General features: G+C 40.3%; 1 protein-coding gene across 4 annotated transcripts in view; it reads right to left on the reverse strand.

Moving 5' to 3' along the window:
* BTBD19 (BTB domain containing 19) overlaps window positions 1-23,246 on the reverse strand; it is a 90,251-nt gene that overhangs the window by 26,740 nt on the left and 40,265 nt on the right. For all 4 annotated transcript variants that reach the window (XM_070745777.1, XM_070745776.1, XM_070745775.1 and 1 more), the window contains one exon: window positions 11,617-11,676. In XM_070745777.1, the coding sequence (XP_070601878.1) occupies window positions 11,617-11,676 (60 nt within the window). The remainder of the gene's footprint in view (window positions 1-11,616; window positions 11,677-23,246) is intronic.

The following is a 23,246-nucleotide window of genomic DNA, read 5'->3' on the forward strand; positions in this document are numbered from 1 at the left end:
AAAAAAAACATTCTCTCAACACATTTCTTGACCAGGGGGCAAGAGTCCAATCGCCCCAAGCCTGGCAGCATAAATAAGTCTTAAGGCTCTTTCGGAAGGCCAGGAGGGTGGGGGCAGTACGAATCTCCGTGGGGCGCTGACTCCAGAGGGCCGGGGCCCACACAGAGAAGGCTCTCCCCCTAGGTCCCGCCAAGTGACATTGTCTAGTTGACGGGACCTGGAGAAGGCCAACTCTGTGGGACCTCACCAGTCACAGGGGTTTATGCGGCAGAAGGCGATCGCGCAGGTATTCTGGCCCAAAGGGTGTTGAGGGTCATCACATGACCAAACCATTTTTTACTGTACATTTTCGCAGTGTCCATTAAAGAATGCCCTGGTCAATAAGTGAACCCTTTGTCTGCAATTGGCCTTTTTTGTTGTAAACCGGAAGTAAGCACCAGTTTCCAACCAAAGACATCATAGATCACAGTTAAATGACTATGGGACCCTGGAAATGACTGGAAATGCAAGCCAGTTCTGAGGGCCCAAAATGCAGTCATGTGACCATGGGGAGGGGGAGGAGCCATTGGAACTTTGAATCTGGCTTGTAAGTACTTTTAGGGGGTCCATTTTAATTTTGAATGGTTGCTACACAACTAGTTATAAGTTGAAGACTGACTATACTGTGTAACGATCCTGATGGGCAAAACCACACGTAGGACTAAGCCATCTTTGGTGGTCAGGAGTTGCAGTTAACCAGGGAAATTTATTTATTTATTTATTCAATTTTATTTATTTATTTATTTTGTCCAATACAAATCGAAAGTTAAAGAGAATAAAATCATATAATAGTAAATATCAGGGAAAGGATAGAAGAAAAGATATGACAATAGAATACGTCAATGAAGAGTAGAGGAAAGGATATATGAATGGAAGAGTCCCGAGTCTTCGGAGAGGAGTGGCATACAAATCTAATAAATAATAATAATAATAATAATAATTATTATTATTATTATTATTATTATTATTATTATTATTATTATTATTTAGCAATAGCACTTTTTAACAGAGCCAGCATATTGCCCCCACAATCCGGGTGCTCATTTTACCCACCTTGGAAGGATGGAAGGCTGAGTCAACCTTGAGCCGGTGATGAGATTTGATCCACTGACCTGCAGATCTAGTAGTCAGCTTTAGTGGCCTGCAGTACTGCACTCTACCCACTGCGCCACCTCGGTTCATGAATGCTAAACAAAGCAGTTTGGCATTTCAAGTCTCTCTGACTCAAGGTTGGAGTGGAGGCAGATTTTGGGTTAGGTCTGAATTTTGTTAATGTGGGGATTTGAGTTTCTTTCGTATTTTTCACTCTGCCATGCTCATTTTACAGCTTTTACAATATTGCTCCTGAGTTTCCAACAAAAAGATAATGAGAAACTGTGCCATTCGTTTTTAGTAGCCTAGCTTAATACTTCAGAATCATAAAAAGTGACTGTAGGTTTCCTACCCCATATCTGGTTGGAAGGAAAAACATAGTTTTATGTATTGAGTAATGTGGAGTAATTCTTGCACTGTACTTTAACCTATGATATCACTTGCTTAAAGACAGGAAAAAGCAGTATACGCTAATAGTGTTCAGCTAGGATGAAGGTTAATTACAGTATAGGAACTGCAAAAGTGCTCATTTCTCATTAAATCTTATCCCAACAAATGATAGGTAATATAATGATGTTGTTAGAACAATGAAACTCAATTAGGGTGAATTTAAGTGAATGGAGGATTTCCTCTTTATGATCGCTATACTCCTTAGGCAACAGAGATATCATTTAGGGCCATTTAAAAATAACAACACTAAAAATAACAGGCAGTTAACCAGTTTTAGTTCCAGTATTTCACAAAAGATTTTGAGAAAATTACAGCAACAAAGAATGCATCTGGAGACACAAGGGACAGGGTTTTGTTTTGTTTTTAAACTAGATTTTTAATTTGCATTTTAAATTCTGTAAACTCCCCAAGGAAATTTATTAACAGATTATAAATTTCTACAGTACATAAAATATATTTTAAAAAATAATTCACACATGAATGCAGACATATGTACATATAGACATAAAAGTATCTGCACTGAGAACTTTAAAGGAGGCTGATATTTGAAGTCAACGAAGAGAAATTAACCCTACAAAAAGACTTCATTACAAATCCTTAGTTCCAAAATTAGGAAGGGAAATCATTCTTTGAGAACAGAAGCAGAAAGAATTGAAACCAGAACTTCTTTCTGAGAAAGATTGGTCTTTCATATCTGAAAATAGAATTTCCCTGTAATTTTACACCGAATGATTACGTATTAATGTAGGAATGTGAGAAATAAACTAGCATCTCTAGACTGTCACTGCTTGTCTTATGAGTTTTATAACATGACATGGCTATGCTGACGGGCCAAACAGTTACAGAAATCCGACGGTCTCTGTCACAAGCATGGAATGTGAGCATACAGTATTTGAAATGCAGATTCAGGAGCACACGGAATATGAATCACATGGCTGTGATTCAATGTTGCACTTTGGAACACATCTGTTTGCAATTTCTTCATAACTATCATATTACAGTAGTGTTTGTCTAGCGCAGCTGGACATTACTGCAACACAACTAGAAATAACCTCCCCCCCCCCAAAGCTCTCAATTTGTGACACCAGCTGTCCAACATAACACAAAGCTGTGTATGCTAATATCACTTTAAGCCAGGTCTGGAAAGCAGCACTACAGAATTATTTAATCAGATTGTTTTATTAATAGAAAATTAATCCAGAATCTATTGGTTAACTGACACTGGAGCAGACATGCCTTCTAGTTCCTGCAAAATAAATAAATAATAAATATCTTCCAGGGCCATTCTGATAACTGTTTCAAAATGGGTTTTCTCCTGTGCCAATCAAATGAAATGAAATCAAATGAAATCAAATCAAATGAAATCAAATCAAATCAAATCAAATCAAATCAAAATCAATGGAAATCACCGAAAACTCACTCACGTGCGCAGAATACCTCCGGAACTGCCTTCTACCGCACGAATCCCAGCGGCCGATAAGGTCCCACAGAGTTGGCCTTCTCCGGGTCCCGTCGACCAAACAATGCCGTCTGGTGGGCCCCAGGGGAAGAGCCTTCTCTGTGGCGGCCCCGGCCCTCTGGAATCAACTCCCCCCGGAGATTAGAACAATCCCCTCCCTCCTTGTCTTTCGCAAATTGCTCAAGACCCACCTATATCGCCAGGCATGGGGGAACTGAGACACCTCCCCCAGGCTTTTATATTTTATGTTTGGTATATATGTGTTGCATGGTTTTTTTAAAAAAATTGTTGGGGTTTTATATATCTTTTTCTTTTAATATTAGATCTGTCTTACTGTTATATTGTCTTTTACTATTGTTGTGAGCCGCCCCGAGTCTTCGGAGAGTGGCGGCAAACAAATCTAATATATTATTGTTGTTGTTGTTGTTGTTATTATTATTATTATTATTATTATTATTATTATTATTATTATTATTATTATTATTATCCTAATGCAAGATTTTGCTTCTGGTGCATGCGCAGAAGCCAAAACTTATGCCGATGCAAGCGCCCGCCCTCCAGTCAGCTAGAGCTACGCGCGCTCCTCCACCTACCGTCTGCAACCCGCTACTTGATTTTCACCAATATTTGGGCTTCCGCGCATGTGTGAAAGTAAAAGGTCAATGGAAATCACTGAAAACTCACTCACTCACACTCACTCAGTGAAACTACTGGAACCCACCTGCCTCTTTTTCATTGTCAACTGTTGTACAGATTTCTTTTGCATACAGTATGGGTCTCGTGCTCTTTTGAGCATAAGATTAGCATAATTTCTGAATGAGCTATTCTGGAATAGCCATAAATTAGTGTCCAAAAGGAGCTGAACCATGAGCTGATGGTGAGGCTCTCTTTGAACACACCTGAGCGCTTGTACAGAATCAGCACATTTTGAAAGAAGGCTAAGCCTGCTACCTGGCTCCTTTTCATAACCCACCTCCTCCTTCATCTTTATTCCTATAATGGAGGACGATTCTTCCACCAGCTGATGACTTTGGGAGGAGGAGGAAATGATGAATGGGCAATCCATCAGCTGTGTATTGTACACCATAAATAAAGACACCACCATTTGCCAACATTATGCAGAATTGGTCTCATTGATGGCGACAGCAAGTTTTATACTGCTGACGTTGCTGGTAAGAACAAAATAACTGGGCCATGTTGAAGAGCCCCAAAATGAACGCAGCCCCTTTTGTTACAGCAAAGTTTTTCATCCTCCTGCTGCACACACACACAGAATATGTGCCTACATAAACAACGCAGAAATGGCTGCGTTTCATCACGTGGCACATCCTGTTAACTTTCACACCGTGACACAGAACAATCCAATGCAAACAGAAGCAAAGTAAAGCACCAAAACCCAAACATAACAGGAATCATTGTTTTCTGTGTTTGATCTCTGGCTTAGGGAAATGTTGAAAGCTGCCAACATTTCGCACGCTCTTATATATCAATTTCTGAATATGGTTTCTGCATGTCAGCTAGTATGAAATCAGCCAGGATAAACGTACATCGGTGTTAAAGAGCTTGTAGTACAAAAGCCCTTGGCGCAGTGGGGTACTTTGTAATATTTATTTATTTATTTTATTTGTCAAACAAGTATAGTAATACAGTGATACCTTGTCTTACAAACTTAATTGGTTCCGTGACGAGGTTCTTAAGGTGAAAAGTTTGTAAGATGAAACAATGTTTCCCATAGGAATCAGTGGAAAAGCGATTAATGCGTGCAAGCCCAAAATTCACCCCTTTTGCCAGACGAAGCACCCGTTTTTGCACTGCTGGGATTCCCCAGAGGCTCCCCTCCATGGAAAACCCCACCTCCGGACTTCTGTGTTTTTGCGATGCTGTAGGGGAATCCCAGCTGGGGAATCCTAGCATCGCAAAAACGAGCGCTTCGCTGGCAACGGAGATCGAGGTGGGGTTTCCCAGCGAAGGGAGCATCAGTGAAATCGCAGCATCGCAAAAACACCGAAGTCCTCGAAACCCCACCTCCGGACCTCTGTTTTTGCAATGCTGTGATTTCACTGAGGCTCCCCTCGCTGGGAAACCCCACCTCCGGACTTCTGTTGCCAGCGAACTGCCCATTTTTGCGCTGCTGGGATTCCCCTGCTGGGATTCCCCTGCAGCATCACAAAAATATGGAAGTCTGGAGATGCGGTTTCCCATGGAGGGGAGCCTCAGGGGAATCCCAGCAGCACAATAACGGGTGCTTTGCTGGCAACAGAAGTCTGGAGACGGGGCATCCCAGCGGCGGCGGTGGGTTTGTAAGGTGAAAATAGTTTGTAAGAAGAGGCAAAAAAATCTTAAACCCCGGGTTTGTATCTCAAAAAGTTTGTATGACGAGGCGTTTGTAAGGCGAGGTATCACTGTATAGTATGTATTAACATAACATAACATAATTAGAGCATAGTAATAGAAAGGATAATAAGACTTTAGGACAGGGACAGTAAGCATTTATACACGCCCCTTACAGACCTCTTAGAAAAGGGGAGATGTCGATTGTAGATAATGTAAGGTTGAAGATTTTGGGGTTGGGGGAAACAACAACAGAGTCAGGTAATGAATTCCAGGTGCAGACCACTCTATTGCTGAAATCGTATTTTCTGCAGTCTAGTTTAGAGTGATTTACATTCAGTTTGTATCTATTACGTGCTCTTGTGTTGTTGTTGTTAAAGGTGAAGTAGTCACTGACAGGGAGTACATTATGATGTATGATTTTATGATCATATCCCTTAAAAAGATCTCCGAAGTGGGGGAAGTTCAAAGACAGCAACATTTCATGACTGGCTTTCAATGAAGAATAGAACAGAAGTCCGGAAGGGAGAAGACATGTGAGACACACTCTATGTTCCTTCCCCCTGAATTGGAAAATCCCTTTTTACAATACTGAAAATTGCAGCAGTATTGGGTTTCCAGTGCTTCTCTCATCACCACATGGATGCTGTTTTTCCAGATACTTTTCCAACAGTTCAGTTTCCCCCACCACCTCAGAATTAAACCTGTAATAGCTAGAATAAGAGTATTTGCTATTTGTTACTCAAACCCTGAGAAACAAATCATGACTGTTCTGGTAAAGAGACTCATTTACCAGAAAGCAAAAGTATCTGTTCTACCCCAGTTAGGAACGTAACAAACACACAGGTTGGACAAATTTAATTTAATCAATAAACCACTACTAATAACTGGCTTGGTAGTGGAGACACACACATCTAAATGCAATCTTTTCTTGCAAGAACTCAGCTGTTAATAAAGCTTCATTAGCAGCTGGAATAAGTTCAGCAAAGTCTTAAATCAGAGCAATGCAATTATTTCTTGTTATCTCAGGAAGTTTCAAAGGCTTGGCAAAATCCCTAGAAGTCTTTCTTGATAAGCAAGCCAAAGCAGGAAAGCAGAGTAGAAAGTTTCTTAGACATGAGATAAGCAGAGTAGAGAGTTTCTTAGACATGAGATACTCACTACGGATTACATGATTCTAAAATGTTGCTTCCTGCAGCCTTTCAGCTGCCTCTGCTGTCCTTTCAATTCAATTCAATTTATTAGATTTGTATGCCGCCCCTCTCCGAAGACTCGGGGCGGCTCACAACAACGATAAAAACAATAATATAATGGCACAAATCTAATATTAAAAATAACTAAAAACCCTATCATAATTAAAAACCAAACAGCACATACATACCAAACATAAATTATAATGAGCCTGGGGGAAAGATGTCTCAAATCCCCCATGCCTGGCGGTATAGGTGGGTCTTAAGTAGTTTACTAAAGGCAAGGAGGGTGGGGGCAGTTCTAATCTCCGGGGGGAGTTGATTCCAGAGGGCCGGGGCCGCCACAGAGAAAGTTCTTCCCCTGGGGCCTGCCAGACAACATTGTTTGGTCGATGGGACACGGAAAAGGCCAACTCTGTGGGACCTTATCAGTCGCTGGGATTCGTGCGGTAGCAGGCGGTTCCGGAGGTACTCTGGTCCAATGCCATGTAGGGCTTTAAGTAGACTAGGGGAGTGGCCAGTTAGCCCCAAGTCTTACTCCCGAGTAGACCTCCTCTGGAGTAACCACTCCTGCCTCTTGGCAGCTCTGTGTGCTCTTGCATTAAGAAGAGGAGAAGCCCAGAAGTCAGTGCCTAAAGGTGCTGGAGGTTCCAAAGGCCCTGGCTGAACCTCTAACTCTGGCACAGAGTCCTTGCCAGTTTCCTCACTGTCAGACCCAGGTGCCAGCTGCACAGGCTGCTGGCACATCACCAAGTTGGTCTCCTCTCGAATGGGAACTGCTATCAGCTGTATGGGCCACAACAGCAACCTCTGTGTAATTCCTTTCCAGTATCTAGCCTTTGTATAACTATTTATTTATTATCCCAAATGGCTGGAGCCTGCAAGGGTCTGAATGGGAAGGAACAAACTCAAATTCTGCCTTAGCAATACCACATATAGATATTTGGGACCATTTGATCACTGAAAAATGTCCATCTTCTGCACTTAGACTTATATAACAGCCCATAATACTTTACTGCACTCTTGGTGGTATACAATGTCAGCATATTGCCCTCAATAATCTGGTCCTCATTTTAGCGACCTCAGAAAGATGGAAGGATGGGTTAACCGTGAGTCTCTTTAGGATTGAACTCCAGGCTATGGGCAGAGTTTGCCTGCAGTACTGCATTCTAACCACTGCAACCCCAAGGCTGTTCTTCTTAGTACACAATTTGGAGACATTCCTAGACTTGCAGCTCCTTCTTGAAGAGCAATTAGTAGCTAGTCCTAGGAAAACTACAGATATTTCACAGCTTCATCCTGTAAGCCAGCTGCTCCCATTTCGGGACTAAGAAGCCTTCCAGACAGACACTCACACCTCATTCATCCTATATGTGGAATAGAATAGAATAGAATTCTTTATTGGCCAAGTGTGATTGGACACACGAGGAATTTGTCTTTGGTGCATATGCTCTCAGTGTACAGTGGTACCTCATGATACGAACTTAATTGGTTCCAGGAGGAGGTTCGTAAGGTGAAAAGTTCGTAAGACGAAACAATGTTTCCCATAGGAATCAATGTAAAAGCAAATAATGCGTGCAAATCCTTCAGGAAAATCCCAAACTTTAGAAGGGAGGCGAACAGAGGGCAGGGAGGAGCAGCTAAAGGGGGCGGGTGGAAGAAGCAAGGCTAGGCTAAAGGGTGAGTGGGAAGGAGGAAAGGCAAAGGGGGTGCCCCTCCCTTTTCTTTCTTCAAAAGACACCCTTTCAGTGCCTCTGCAAGCAGGCTGTTCTCCTACTTTTGTTAATGCAAAGCCTTTCCCCCACCAAGCCACCCCTCCCTTTTCTTTCTTCAAAAGACACTCTTTCAGTGCCCCTGCATGCAGGATGTTCTCCTACTTTTGTTAATGCAAAGTCTTTCCCCCACCAAGCCGCCCCTCCCTTTTCTTTCTTCAAAAGACACCCTTTCAGTGCCTCTGCAAGCAGGCTGTTCTCCTACTTTTGTTAATGCAAAGCCTTTCTCCCACCAAGCCGCCCCTCCCTTTTCTTTCTTCAAAAGACACCCTTTCAGTGCCCCTGCATGCAGGCTGTTCTCCTACTTTTGTTAATGCAAAGTCTTTCCCCCACCAAGCCGCCCCTCCCTTTTCTTTCTTCAAAAAAGGGGGGGGAAAGAAACCCCTTCATCCCAGCAGCAGCGGCTTGGGTTCGTAAGGTGAAAATAGTTTGGAAGAAGAGGCAAAAAAATCTTAAACACCGGGTTCATATCTCAAAAAGTTTGTTAGAAGAGGCGTTCATAAGATGAGGTACCACTGTACATAAAAGAAAAACTATGTATAACTATGTTATACTAACCTTAATACCCACATTAAGATTTGTAAACTTCAATTCAAATTTATTAATTTTTTCTTTTTTTTATAATAGTTAATACATATGTATTCTTTTTCTATATTTGAATTTATACTTTCATAAGAAGCGGGGGAAATACACCCCCACTTTATGTTCATTGTTTGTTTGTATTTGTTTGTCTTTTTATGAAAAATAATAAAAAAACTATTAAAAAAAAGAAAAAAAAAAGAAAAACATATATTTGTCAAGAATCATGAGGTACAACACTCAATGATTGTCATAGGGGTCAAATAAGCAATGAAGAAACCAGCAATATTATAAAAATCTTTAAAAATACAAGCAACAGATTACAGTCACACATTCATAAGTGGGAGGAAATGAGTGGTAGGAATGATGAGAAAAAACTAGTAGTAATAGTAGTGCAGACTTAGTAAATAGTTTGACAGTGTTGAGGGAATTATTTGTTTAGCAGAGTGATGGTGTTCAGTGGGAAAGCTGTTCTTGTGTCTTGTCTTGGTGTGCAGTGCTCTGTAACAACGTTCTGAGAGTAGGAGTTGAAACTGTTTATGTCCAGGAGGCGAATTTATGTCCAGGATGCGATTACTGCAACGTGTTGTATGTGAAACTATCCAAAAGTCCTCTTGGAAGCTGTGGCTGGTCCAGAATGCAGTGACACAAATAGCACAAATAGTGTTGGTTATGACCTATAAAGCCCTTCAAGGCACCGGGCCAGGTTATCTCAGGGACTGCCTTCTGCCGCACAAATCCCAGCGACCAGTTAAGTCCCACAGAGTGGACCTTTTCCGGGTCCCGTCAACTAAACAATGTCGGTTGGCGGGGCCCAGGGGAAGAGCCTTCTCTGTGGTGGCCCCGGCCCTCTGGAACCAACTCCCCCCAGAGATTAGAATAGCCCCCACCCTCCTTGCCTTTCGTAAGCTCCTCAAAACCGACCTCTGCCATCAGGAATGGGGGAACTAAGATAATCTTTCCCCCTAGGCTTCTACAATTTAAGCATGGTATGTTTGTATGTATGATTGGTTTTATAACAAGGGGTTTTAGCTGTTTTAGTGTTGGATTTTTACATTCTGTTTTTATCACTGTTTTTAGCCGCCCCGAGTCCACAGAGAGGGGCGGCATATAAATCCAATAAATAAATAAAATAAATAAATAAATAAATTGAGCATGCCACGGCATTCCCTTTTTTGTGAGCTGTACTAGTTGTCAGTTAGTTGAATTCAAGCTTCTGGTTACTATGTACTTCATACCATAAGGCCTCATTATTAGGTAAACAAGTCTCTCTTATAGCATTTTTTCTTCCAATAGTATTTGCTTGTTCACTTTTCTGCTAATCCGCTGATCAACACATTTCAACATTATTCTCTATGCCCATCCAACTGGTAGGATGGAGGCAGTGGTGGGCTCTTCCGGGTACGGTCAGCTCCAAAGTACCAGTAGCAAAATTTTGATCAGGTACACAATATTGGTAGTAAAATTTTGATTTTTTTTTCCCTTTTTTTCCATTCTGGGCTCCAGGTATGTTTTTCCTCTCGCAGTAAATGAGGTTGAATGTGTATAATTTTAGGAGAGCTGTGCATCTGTGTGTGTACATAAACTTTATATAGTAGATAATCAGGAGTGGGCTACTGCCCAAAAGGGGGGGGGGGGCACAGCTGGGTAGCGAACCAGAACACCCAATTTGCACTGAAAGAAGTTGAAACAAAATGCATAAGCCACGCCCACAGTGTGGTAGTAAAAATTTTGGTAGCCCATCACTGGATGCAGGCAATGCTTACTCATCACAGCTTATCAGGAGAGGTGATAAGTTTGCTACTGCTAGTCTTTCCATCCCAGTTGCTCAACATAGGTAGTCTGTGATGAAGATTTCTACCACTGCTCTCCATCTACAATTGACACAACTGATTTCATGTGTTTTACCAATTAAGGCATTGCATATCTCTGAATTCAGCCTAACAACAAGGAATCTGCACAGAATTGGACAGCTGTCAATGTCTGTAGCATTAGCTTCCTGGGAAAGGTCTCCTGCTTCTATCCTTACAGTGATTCAGAGACTGACATGATCAAGCTTGGGAACATCACTACCAGAGATGTGTTTCAGCAGGTTTGACCAGTTCTGCAGAACCGATAGAGAAAATTTTGAGTAGTTCGGAGAACCGGTAAATACCACCTCTGACTGGCCCCGCCCCCATCTATTTTCTGCCTCCTGAGTCCCAGCTGATTGGGAAGAAATGGGGATTTTATTTATTTTTATTTATTTATTAATTGGATTTGTATGCCGCCCCTCTCCGAGGACTCAGAGTGGCTTTTTGCAATAACCTTTCCCTGGAGTGGGGAGAGAATGGAGATTTTGCAGTATCCTTCCCCTGCCTCGCCCACCAACAACAATAGCAATAGCACTTAGACTTATGCACCACTTCACAGTGCTTTACAGCACTCTCTAAGTGGTTTACAGAGTCAGTATATTGCCCCCAACAATCTGGGTCCTCTATTTTACCCACCTCGGAAGGATGGAAGGCTGAGTCAACCTTGAGCCTGGTGAGATTTGAACTGGTGAACTACAATCAGCAGAAGCAGCTTGCAATACTGCACTCTAACCACTGCGCCACCAAGGCTCTACGCCACCAAGCCATGCCCCACCACGCCATGCTCATCAAGCCACCCCCATAGAAACAGTAATAAAAAAATTTGAATCCCACCATTGATCACTACTTACCTGAAAGGCCTCACATGCTTGGTTCACGTTTAGTGTGTCTTTGATGAATCCAATGCATAGCTGAAATTAAAAAAGACTGAGAATGAATGAGATGTGTATTGCTGTAGTGACTCAGCATCTCAACACTTAGGCAACAGGGATAGGAAAGCAAAGGCTTTTTCCCAACAAGGAAAATTGAGAGCTGTAGTTCAACAACATTTGGTGAGCATCCCATTTCTTATTGTTGCAAAACTGCAATATATTTTATTGGGGAGGGTCATCTTTTTAATGTAGAATGAGGGGTTCACATTTCTGCTTTAAAACCTAGTTCTTGATGTTGACTCTATTCTGGAACTTCTTTCAACCTGAAATTTTCTCATTGCTCGCTGAGAGCTACTTCATATAGTATTATGGAGGAAATGCAAATCCTTCAGACAGTAATTAATATTAATTCTAAACATTAAAGGAAAAAGATTAGCCTAGTAAAATTATATAACTTGCTTCAATTCTATAATTACAGATTAATTTTTGAACAAACTGTGATCATATAGAATCAAATCTTGCCTTTACTTTCGCGCAAAGTTAATTCAAATGTTGAAAACTCACAGATTTCATTTAGCCAACTTTTAAAGTATGGAACACAAGCAGCTTTCCAGGAAAACTTAATCATCTTTTCCCTACTACGTTCCAAGCTCAGTATTTCCAAAGATCCTTACAAATAACATGATTCCAGATTCAGGGGGATATATAGCTTTTAATTCCTCTCCAAGATCTTCGTTTACCATGGTAATAATATCTACTAGTGATTATAAGAAGACATGAACTTATGAACCAATATTCTTTCAACAGTGGTGAATATTTCCTTTCAATGTTTCCTGTGGTATAGAACAATGTAACTAGATATTCTTTTTCTATTAAATAATAGAACTAGTGTGTTGTGATACAGTAATAACAAAGACAACTAAATGTCATGGAATGGGTTTAACTTCGGAGAAATTAAATCTTCCATTGTTAATAAATTTAAAACATTTCACATTGTGAATTTTAAGATAGATGAATTAAAAAGTCAATAATGGATGTCAGATTTCCAAGTGATGAAACCCATTCAAAAAAGAAAAGAGTAGAGTCCATCTTCTATACAATTCCTTTTATTTAGGTAGACATCAAATCGGCAAAGTCTGGTGTAATTCCAGATCTGACCCAAACCACATAATATTGTAAGTCAGAAACACCCCATCAAAGTCACATTCTCAATAACTCAAATCCACATTAACCAGCGTCTTCAATCTCCACCTTCTGATCTCACCAGGAGCAGCCTCTGTTCCCACAGGAAAGAAGGTCACATATCCAAAACAATCCTCACTATCAATTTGCTCCTTTTTCCTCTTCTAGTAAGAATTTGGTGAGAATTTTAAACTGCTTTAATCTATCCCTCTGTTATTCAAATTTTCAGGCCTGTAGCTGAGATCGAATACTGTACAAGCATTTAAGGATCTAAATGGCCAGTAGCAATGAAACCCATTAGGCTTTAAGAGGCCAAGGTAGACTGAAGTTGCCTATCGTAGAGCTGTTCTCCAGATGGAAGTTCTTAAATATTTTCAGTAGAAAACAATTCGCAGTCACAGAAAGATGATCCATGTCCAACCTCACAGATGACTGAGTCTAAACTGGGAGGATATAAAAAATGGTGGCCAGACCTATCATTCAATTTGATTGTCAGGCTCAGTCTTCAATAGAAACATAGAAACATAGAAGACTGACGGCAGAAAAAGACCTCATGGTCCATCTAGTCTGCCCTTATACTATTTCCTGTATTTTATCTTACAATGGATATATGTTTATCCCAGGCATGTTTAAATTCAGTTACTGTGGATTTACCAACCACGTCTGCTGGAAGTTTGTTCCAAGGATCTACTACTCTTTCAGTAAAATAATATTTTCTCACGTTGCTTTTGATCTTTCCCCCAACTGTGATTGGATGAGGAAACCCCTGCCTGAATGATGTCTCCAATCATCACAGAGAAAAACCCGTTAGATAAGAAAGAGAAAGTAAAGAATAAATGAGCATATTAGAAAGCTAAATAAAATGGTTACACTATGTCAATTCTGGGCTTGACAATGGGTTTATCCTTGACTGGAAAAATATAAGAGCAAATATTTCTTTTATCCAAAACTGTTCTAACTTTGTTTTGGTTTTCTTTTGCCATCTGAAGCCAGATTACGAACTCTTACTCATTTTGCAATGATAAAACAGGAAGGCTGGAAAAAAAAGCTTAACTTAGACCAGAGGGCTGGTCTTCTTACAGAGTCATATGCTGCTTACTCATTTATGGAAGAAGACACAATTTTGCACTCACCCACCTCTTGTAACTGAAACGCTCTATAGAATTTCTATAGACTTTTCCCCCCTACCTGCTGTCTCTGAAGCTATAAATATTGTTCTGGTAATGAGCAGAATACCAGCGGATTGGAAAAGAAATGAGTGGATCCGAAAAGAAATTCAGCAGAGGATTATATGCCTTTTTGGGATTTCCCCAGATGCAGAATAACCCCCCACCCACCGTCATTAGCAGTCCCAGCTACTGCATAAGCATGAGTCATTGAGCTCAAGAGTGGAATCCTGGTAATTTAAAAAGACAGTCCTCTTTAACGTGATGTCGAAGAAGCCAATATTAGCCTCCACTGAATCACAAATGGGTCTTATGCATCCTACAGTACAAATGGAAAAGGCTTATTCCTATGAACTCTCCTTGTCAATCTGTTTTCCCACTTTTGCTAATTTAAGTGCAGACAAAAGTTCTATTAAGAACTTTTGAGTTGCGAATTTTTGCTGAAGCATAACTAATTAATCCGCATCCAGAATTCAGGAAAACAAACAGCTTTGGGTGCACTCCATACATAAGCAGCAGACCAGAAATAACCTACTCCTGCTTTTTCCTGACCCTATGCGCCCTTAGGTTGGAGCTCCAGACAGCAAAGTTATTATCCCACCAAGCCTGGGGGTACCCCACAGACACCTCACATCCTTGACACAAACTGCTTCAACTCAAAATGACACTACAGAGCAGAGCACTGCACACCAGAACAAATAGACACAAGAACATTTTTTTCCTGGACACCATCACTCTGCTAAACAAATAATTCCCTCAACAGTGTCAAACTATTCACTAAGTCTGCACTACAATTAATCTTCTCATCATTCCCATCACCCATCTCCTACCCACAAATGACTGTAACTTTGTTGCTTGTATCCTTACAATTTATATTGATTGGTTCCTAACATGAATTGATTGCTTATTTGTACCCGGATTATCATTAAGTGTTGTAACTTATGATTCTTGATGAATTTTTCTTTTATGTACACCAAGAGCATATGCAGCAAGACAAATTCCTTGTGTGTCCAATCACACTTGGCCAATAAAATTCTATTCTATTCTACTCTATTCATTATATAAGTATTTTTAGTGGTTTTATTGTATGTTCTAATTCTTGATTCTATTCTATTCTATTCCATACTTTAAAGGGTCCAGCAAACTCTGGGGAGTGGTGGGAATTGAGAAAAAGTAGGAAATGGCCAGTTTCCACCACACCACATACCTATGTCATGTGCCAGAAATTGACACACTCACACCTCTCCCCACATGGCTCCTCCTGCTACCACCCAAGGCCTCCTGGACCACAACCCATGCAAGGCAAGAACTGCACTGTGTGTATTTTTATGCTTGTTGAACTTGTGAACAAAACCAAGTTGCCAACAGCCTCTCAGAATGTAATCTGTTCTTAAGTAGGGGACTATCTATAGAAAGAGAGGACCAACAGCAAGTAGTGATTACAGGAACATGGTCAGTCAGGAAGTAAAGTTAAAATCTCTTCCCCTTTTCAGTTTTCTTGATTCCGGAGAGTGGGGAAAAAATAGCACTGATTACAGAACACCAAGGAGGCGAAAGGTCATCGGCTAAGGAGAAGTAAAGACTGAAGAAAGTGTAATACTAGTGATGAATGGGGGGAAATACAATGAGAAATGCCAGAGGAAGCGAGACTAAAATTCAATGCCAATCTGTTGCTGGTTCTCCAATCTCACCTCAAGACCCAAGCAACTGAACAGCTGGCCACAAGTTGATGCTTTTGAATGCCAGATCTGGCTGCAATAAAACTCCATGATATACTCAAGGATAAGAGGGCAAACCTGGCATGTGTCAGTGAGACCTGGCTGGAAAAGAAGGGAAAATCTGACTCAGTTTTTATGTTTTGCATCAGTCCTAATTTTGGGACAGAAGAGGCAGTATGGCAATTTATTTATTTTAGTTAATGTATTTATTTATTTGTCAATCAAGTATAGCATAGGAGTTTATATAAACATAACATAGAAAGTTTTGATAAAATCATGTACTATTGCAAGGATCACTCTTCCTCAAGGGTCTAGTTGTTAAGCTATCTTTGTAAAGAAGAGTTACAGAGACAAGCTTGGGAAGAGTCTTCGGAGAGGGGTGGCATACAAATCCAAATAATAAATAAATAAATAAATAAATAAAAATAAATAAATAAAGAGGGGATGCTGCTATTTTACAGTCCTTCCAACTGTGTTGCAACAACCTTTTCTGAGCTGCTTGATCTCATTGTAAGGATGGCTACAATGAATACATCTAGAGTCCTATTTTCCAGGTCTAGTAAAATTCATAGCTTGCACCTGAAAAGTTTGCATCAGTCCTGGGGGGAAAATAGAAAGCAACAGATAGAAATATTCATATATTCCTGCCTCCATCTGCCACCGTTTCCCAAATTATCCAAGGTATTCACTATATTGAGCTTCCTTGGCATCAAGGAAACATCTTCAACAGTCATGTGGATTCTATCTAAAGCTATTTTGAAATGAAACCTACTATACAATAAATTGCTTGTTTATATTTGTTTCATTACTTGTAGACAAGGTATTTTTCAGTTTTGGAAACGAGAGCTACCATACAGCTGTCAAAATCACTCCTGACTTCTTCTATTTATTCCAAGGTAAAACACATTGCCAAACAACTTAGCGACTTCCCCCATCTATTGCTAACAGAATGTGTTAAATAAACATGAGCTATCCCCGAATACTTTAAAGAATAGGCTTTGATTACTTACAAAGAGGGGAGGGGATCAAATCTCTTCCAGAGCTTTATGAATATTTGGAGTTTACCATAAACACTTATAAATTACTTTGACATAAAAAGGGCAACGTTCTATTCTGTACATGCAGTTCATAAAAGAAAAATTATGTTTTCAGTTCTACCTCTACTTCTCATACATATCAAACATGTACAAATTTAAAATATGCCATAGCAAATTATAAACTATCAATATAATATGCACTGCGGCTGGGTTTGTAAGTCTTTTAAAAAAATTCTTAACCATGTTTTGAATACGGAATTCTTATTCATGCATTATGTTATCTTAAAACCAAACAATGTTTTATCTTAAAACCAAACAATGTCAGCTTGTGCAGTAAGCTTATAGCTCAGTATATTTTACCATCATAGAAAATTGCATTGATTCTATATATTGTAGCTAAATTTGTCATAGGTAACTTGTGAATGCAACTGTAGTCACATGTCATATTCACTGTTAACGTAAGCATAACAGAAAATTCCATTAATTTTCTATTATGCCACCCCCATGAAAGAAGTAAACAGTTCACGCCCCCCCCCCCCCCCCAACTCTCTTTCAGGACAATTGTTTGCAATATTCAGCACATTTTCGCTGAAAAAACTGAAGTGGCTTTTCAGTATGTTTGGGGTGCAATGTGTTTAAGTGACACTTTAATTTATTTGGCTTCATGCTGTCCGCTGCCAACATTTTTAGGCACAGTAAACATACTGGTCTTTCCTTGTCTCCCACCATAGTCACAGTGAAGCCAAGCACTACATATACTTCTTCATATTTCCTTATGTTTATCTCATTATTTCCATCTCTCTCCTCCTTTCTTTTCATCCCTGTTAAATATTTTTCCATGATATCTCTTAAGGGTTTGTTATCTGCACTTCAAATCTCCTACTCTGTGCTGTGTGCTATTGTTTGGTGCAAAAAAACCCTTCTCCCTGTGGCAAAAATGCATGTTCCCTGGGGTCATGCACCCCCCGGCATCACTCCGTGCCCCCCCTATTTGAGAAACACTGAATTAAACCAATTTTCACAGCACACCATAAACAAAACGTATAGATTTGATTTGGTACCATCAGCTGACTGACATCTAATCATTGGGATTTTAGATAAGGATCTTTATTGGTCCTTCTTGAGGATGCAGGAAATAAACCTGGAATATTTTAAATGCAAAGAATATAGATTTTGTTCGTTAGGATTGCTAACTTCCTGGGATGGAAGACAGCTAGTTGTAGCAGAAGAGAAGATCAGAACACATTAAATGCTCTGAAGAGAAGATCAGAACACATTAAATGCTTTTAACTAGCAATTCACTCCAATGTTCCACTTGAATTTTTAAAAAGACAGTAATAAATGTGAAAATTTATTGTTTCATTCTTAACCTAACAATATGCGTAGGCAGCCAATTCAGCTGAATAATCAGAAAGGAAGTACAGTACTCAAGAATGAGAATAGGGTATAATTTTTGACAGTTGTTTATCAAAAATCAGAATACATTATAATTAGATGCACCCAATCCCCATATTTGGTAGTTCAAAACGAGATATGCACTGTTTTCCCAAACTGTGTGTTAGCATTATTATGTTGCTGATATTAATATCACACAAATTTTACCTCATCGTTTTTAAGGGCACGTGATTTTTGGATGCCTTACAAAAAACATAGTTTCCACTTGGTGTTACATTTTCTTAAATCTGCTAGCGAGCATTATATGTGCATAATCCATAGCAACATCTTTGATGTGCTCATAGAAAAAAAAGTAAGAGTTAAAAGAGAATAAATCCTTGTTATAGAATTATGAATGATGTCAAACACGGGTGTCAAATTTGCGTCACATGATGGATCACAGTGTTTTTTGCCTTTGCAGAGTTGGGGTGGGCGTGGCCTCCATGTGACACGCCCAGCCTGTGGGCCACCGGTTTGACCCCTCTGCTATAGTACTTGCAATGTTTCAATCTCCTTCTCGATTGCACTGGTCTTCAATTACCAAAATCCAAAAAGCAACATGGCCAGGGAATTGGATCTTGTGGGATTTGAAATTCAACCAGTGAAGGGCTACCAAAAATTTTACTACCACCCTGCGGGCGTGGCTTATTTTGTGGGCGTGGCTTATTTTGTGCCATGTGACCAGGTGGGAGTAGCTTGATGATCATGTGACTTGACCAAGGATTTTCCAAGAACCTCAAAACAATACCCATATCAATGGACTCAAAACAAGCAGGACATCGAATTCACCCACATCCTAGAAGTGAGCAGCTATAGAAATGACAGAAACAACTCACTTAGAATTTTGAAAGTACATTTTGAGCATTGTCATAAAGGTGCCTTCATGATTAAAATTGCCAGCTTTGGGGTTTTAAACACTTTCGGGGAGAGTGCAGAGACTGCCCAAAGACGACACCCTGCATTTTCTTTCAACATCTTTCGGTGCAAATTGGGTGCTCTGGGGTGGAGCTCCATTTTCGCTACCCCCCTGTCTGGGCAGCAGCCCACCCCTGAATTTAATGTACAGTATCCAAGTGGAAAGAATAGGATTATAATAATAATGAATCATAGTGTGATCAGTTTCAAAAAGAAACTCTTTTAAGGGAAATTTCAGCAAGGATACATTTTATTAATTTACCATTAATTAATGCTTTCTGTACAATTAAAAACACAGCAATTCTATTGTCCTTTGCCTTCTTAACCCCTGACTGTAATTCTATATCTAATCCCAGTTCTTCAATTTTAGTCAATTGATTCATCCTTGTTCAAACAGATCTAACTGAAACACAGCGTCATATGGGTTGCAACACAACCAGAAGGGCCATAAGAGGTAATAATTAACTCTGAGGGATGAATAAGGGCAAGGAGTGTCCAAGAAGGGCACTCAGTGGCATTACTGCTTCGGGAGACAGGATAAATTACACAACACCACAATGTGTAAAGCTTTCAGCAGAGACACAGACATGGGGGCAGGAGACAATTACTAATATAGGGTCATCAACAATAGTTATTACAGCTAAATAAAACTGTAGGTCTTTAGGGACGTCTTTGGTTGGGAATAAAGTAGTCAAAACAAGGTTCAATTGAATGTGAAAATTCAGGATATGAGATCTGGAAAGCTATATGGCAAGTGATGGTGAATCTACGGCACGCATGCCACAGTTGGCACACGGAGCCATATCTGAGGGCACCTGAGGCATTGTTCTCTGTCAGCTCCTGTGCATATGCGCCAGCTGATTTTTGGGCTTCTTTTTGGCTGTTTTCGCCAAGGCTCCTGAAGCCTAGGGATAGCGAAAAACGGCCCAACCAGAAATTCACTTGTGTGCGTCACCCGCAGCCTCCTTTTCGCTGTCAGAGGTCTTCAGGAATTCTTTGGCTTTGGATAGTTGCAACCAGGCCTCATAAACCTCGGTCCATTTCTTCTGCAGCCAGCAAGACTTTCCTGAAGGCCTCTGCAGCCGATAACAGAGCTCCAGATTGATCTAGAGCTTTGTTATCGTCTAGACTAGAGAAGCCTTCAGGAAAGTCTTGCAGGCTGCAGAAGAGATAGATCGAGGTGCGCGAGGCCTGGTTGCAACTATCTAAAGGTAAGTAGTAGAGCAACTCAACTGAAGGTAAGTAGCAGGGCAGTTCCATAATGTAGGTTATGACCTATAAAGCCCTTCATGGCAATGGACCAGAATATCTCCGGGACCGCCTTCTGCTGCACGAATCCCAGTGACCAGTTAGGTCCCAAAGAGTTGGCCTTCTCCGGGTCCCGTCAACTAAACAATGTCGTTTGGCGGGACCCAGGGGAAGAGCCTTCTCTATGGTGGCCCCAACCCTCTGGAACCAGCTCCCCCCAGAGATCAGAATTGCCCCCACCCTCCTCGCCATTCATAAACTCCTTAAAACCCACCTCTGTTGTCAGGCATGGGGGAATTGAGATATTCCTTTCCCCCCAGGCCTATACAATTTATGCATGGTATGTTTGTGTGTATGTTTGGTTTTTAATAAGGGTTTTTAGTTATTTTAAATATTAGATTTGTCATATGCTGTTTTATTATTGTTGTTAGCCAACCTGAGTCTGCGGAGAAGGGCGGCATACAAATCTAATAAACAAACAAAGTAAGTAAATAAGTAAGTAAGTAAGTAAGTAAGTAAGTAAATAAGTAAATAAGTAAACAAACTTCAGTGAGACTTGTGCACGTGTGGGGGGAGGGGTGACAACCTAAGCGTTGTTCACATGCATGAGGGGAGGGCATTACATTATGGGTGTGTGCAGTCTTTTGGCACCTGACCCCAAAAAGGTTCATCATCACTGCTTATATGATAAGAACAGCAAACCAAGTTGTTATGGGTGTGCAGCTGAGCATAGAATATAGGCAGTGATGGGCTACCACACTGTGGGCGTGGCTTATGCATTTTGTTTCAGCATCTTTCAAATCGGGTGCTCTGGGGTGGAACTCCAAATTTTGCTACCAGAACTGCGTTCCTGACCGTTCCCGTAGGAGCCCATCACTGAATATAGGTAGGTATTTGGATACAAAAGTAGATTGCAACCCTTTGATGGATGTTTCAACAAGTATAGAAAAGTCCCTTTCCACCCAATAAGCAAAAACAGAAACATATTTACTTTTGTTATAAAGCACCTATTTATGTAGCCTTAATTTTACTTTTTATTTGTAAAATAAAAGTAAAAATAAAGTAAATTCTTTGAGAAATCCGATCTTCAACATAAAAGTTTACTGATAAATAATAGGAAATTCAGGAACATTTCTTTAAATAATAATAACAACTATAAATGTATAAACTATAAATATAAAAAGCTGCTTCCACAGGAAACATTTAAGGTGCAATAAGCATAGTTTATTATAGTTATTTTCTGGAGCATCCAAATTATAGCCCTCAGCCTTTAGTCATTAGTCCGTGACTAAATCCATGAGGCCTTGTTTGGCAGTGACTATTATTATTCTACATCCCCTCCTCCTACTGTTGCTTGATCACAGTGCGGAACCATATGCAAAAAGTGTGTACAGGTAGTCCTCAACTTACAACCACATTGACCTTGCTTGTTAGAGGGTCACAAAAGAGGACACTGGACACTGCAACTGTCCTCATAAGTATAAACCAGTTGCCACACTTCTGAATTTTGATCACGTGACCATGGGGATGCTGCAATGCTCATAAGTGTGGAAAATAGTCATAAGTCACTTTTTTTCATTGCCCTTACAACTTTGAATGATCATCAAGTTACAATGATGGGCTGCCAATTTTTTTTAGCTGCTTCTTTTCTTATTACATCTGATCATTTAGGCCGTCATGCTTCAATCTCCTCAATATATCCTTAGTCTCAATTTCACATATATTTCTGACCATTACTTTTATTGTAATCGCCCTTTTTAAAAAGAAAAGTGCCAAAAATTTTAACGCCCCACTGTGGGTGTGGCTTATTTCGTGGGTGTGGCTTTGATGGTCATGTGACCGGGTAGGAGTGGCTTGACAATCATGTGACGGGGTGGCTTAAAGGTCATGTGACTTGGTGGGAGCAGCTTACCGACCAAGATAAATTTTCAAATAGGTGCTTGGAATCTTTTTCAGTTGATTAAGTCACATTATTTGAACAGCCACGAAAAGGACAAATGATAGACAGCATTATTTGTTGAGGAGCACAGTAACATTTTAAGGTTTTGTACTGAACCTACAAGGTTCTGTATGATAACAGATTAGGCAAGTAGCTCAATTTTCTTTAATTACTATAAAAGTCCAGTTCTAGATAATAATTAAAATGATTAAAGCATTTATGGGTAAAACCATACTATTTAATTATTTCCTATTTTAAAAGTAATTAAGGATCATAGTAAGGTACTAGAGAAGGAAGGACAATGAAAAAAACTATTAAATATTCAATAAATAGTGCATAAACTTACTACCTCCACTGCGCCCCCCCTCTCCCATGGGGGTAGCAGCCCATCCCTGCTAAGTGAACTGTAATAAATCTTTCCCACTTAGCAACTTATTCCCGAGTTCTGAAAAGGAAATGGTTTCTGGACAGAGTACGCGGTCATATATATAAACAGCTGCCATACAGGTCAGAAATGGGATCCAACAGGTTCTCACCAGTTCTGGAGAACTGGTAAATATCCACCTCTGACTGGCCCCGCCCCCTGGTGATGCCACAATGATATCACCAAACCGGATCAGTCGGTGCCGGTCCGTTGAACCTGCCACCTTTTTTGGGAATTTTTTTGAATCTGCCTCTCGAGTCCTCCCCGGGAAGAAATGGGGATTTTGCAGTAAACTTCCCCTGGAACAGAGGTGGGTTTCAATTTAGTTCGCTGCTGGTTCACTCCCTCCTGCGCCTTAAACACCTAACGAAAAATCCAGGAGGGGGGCTCACTGCTCACAGTCACTCATGCCCTCATCACCTCGAGGCTCGACTACTGTAACGCTGTCTACATGGGGCTACCTTTGAAAAGTGTTCGGAATAAAAATAAAATAAAATAAAATAAAATAAAATAAAATAAAATAAAATAAAATAAAATAAAATAAAA

This window comes from Erythrolamprus reginae, chromosome 3 (genome assembly GCF_031021105.1).
Source record: "Erythrolamprus reginae isolate rEryReg1 chromosome 3, rEryReg1.hap1, whole genome shotgun sequence".
Taxonomy (NCBI): Eukaryota; Metazoa; Chordata; class Lepidosauria; order Squamata; family Dipsadidae; genus Erythrolamprus; species Erythrolamprus reginae.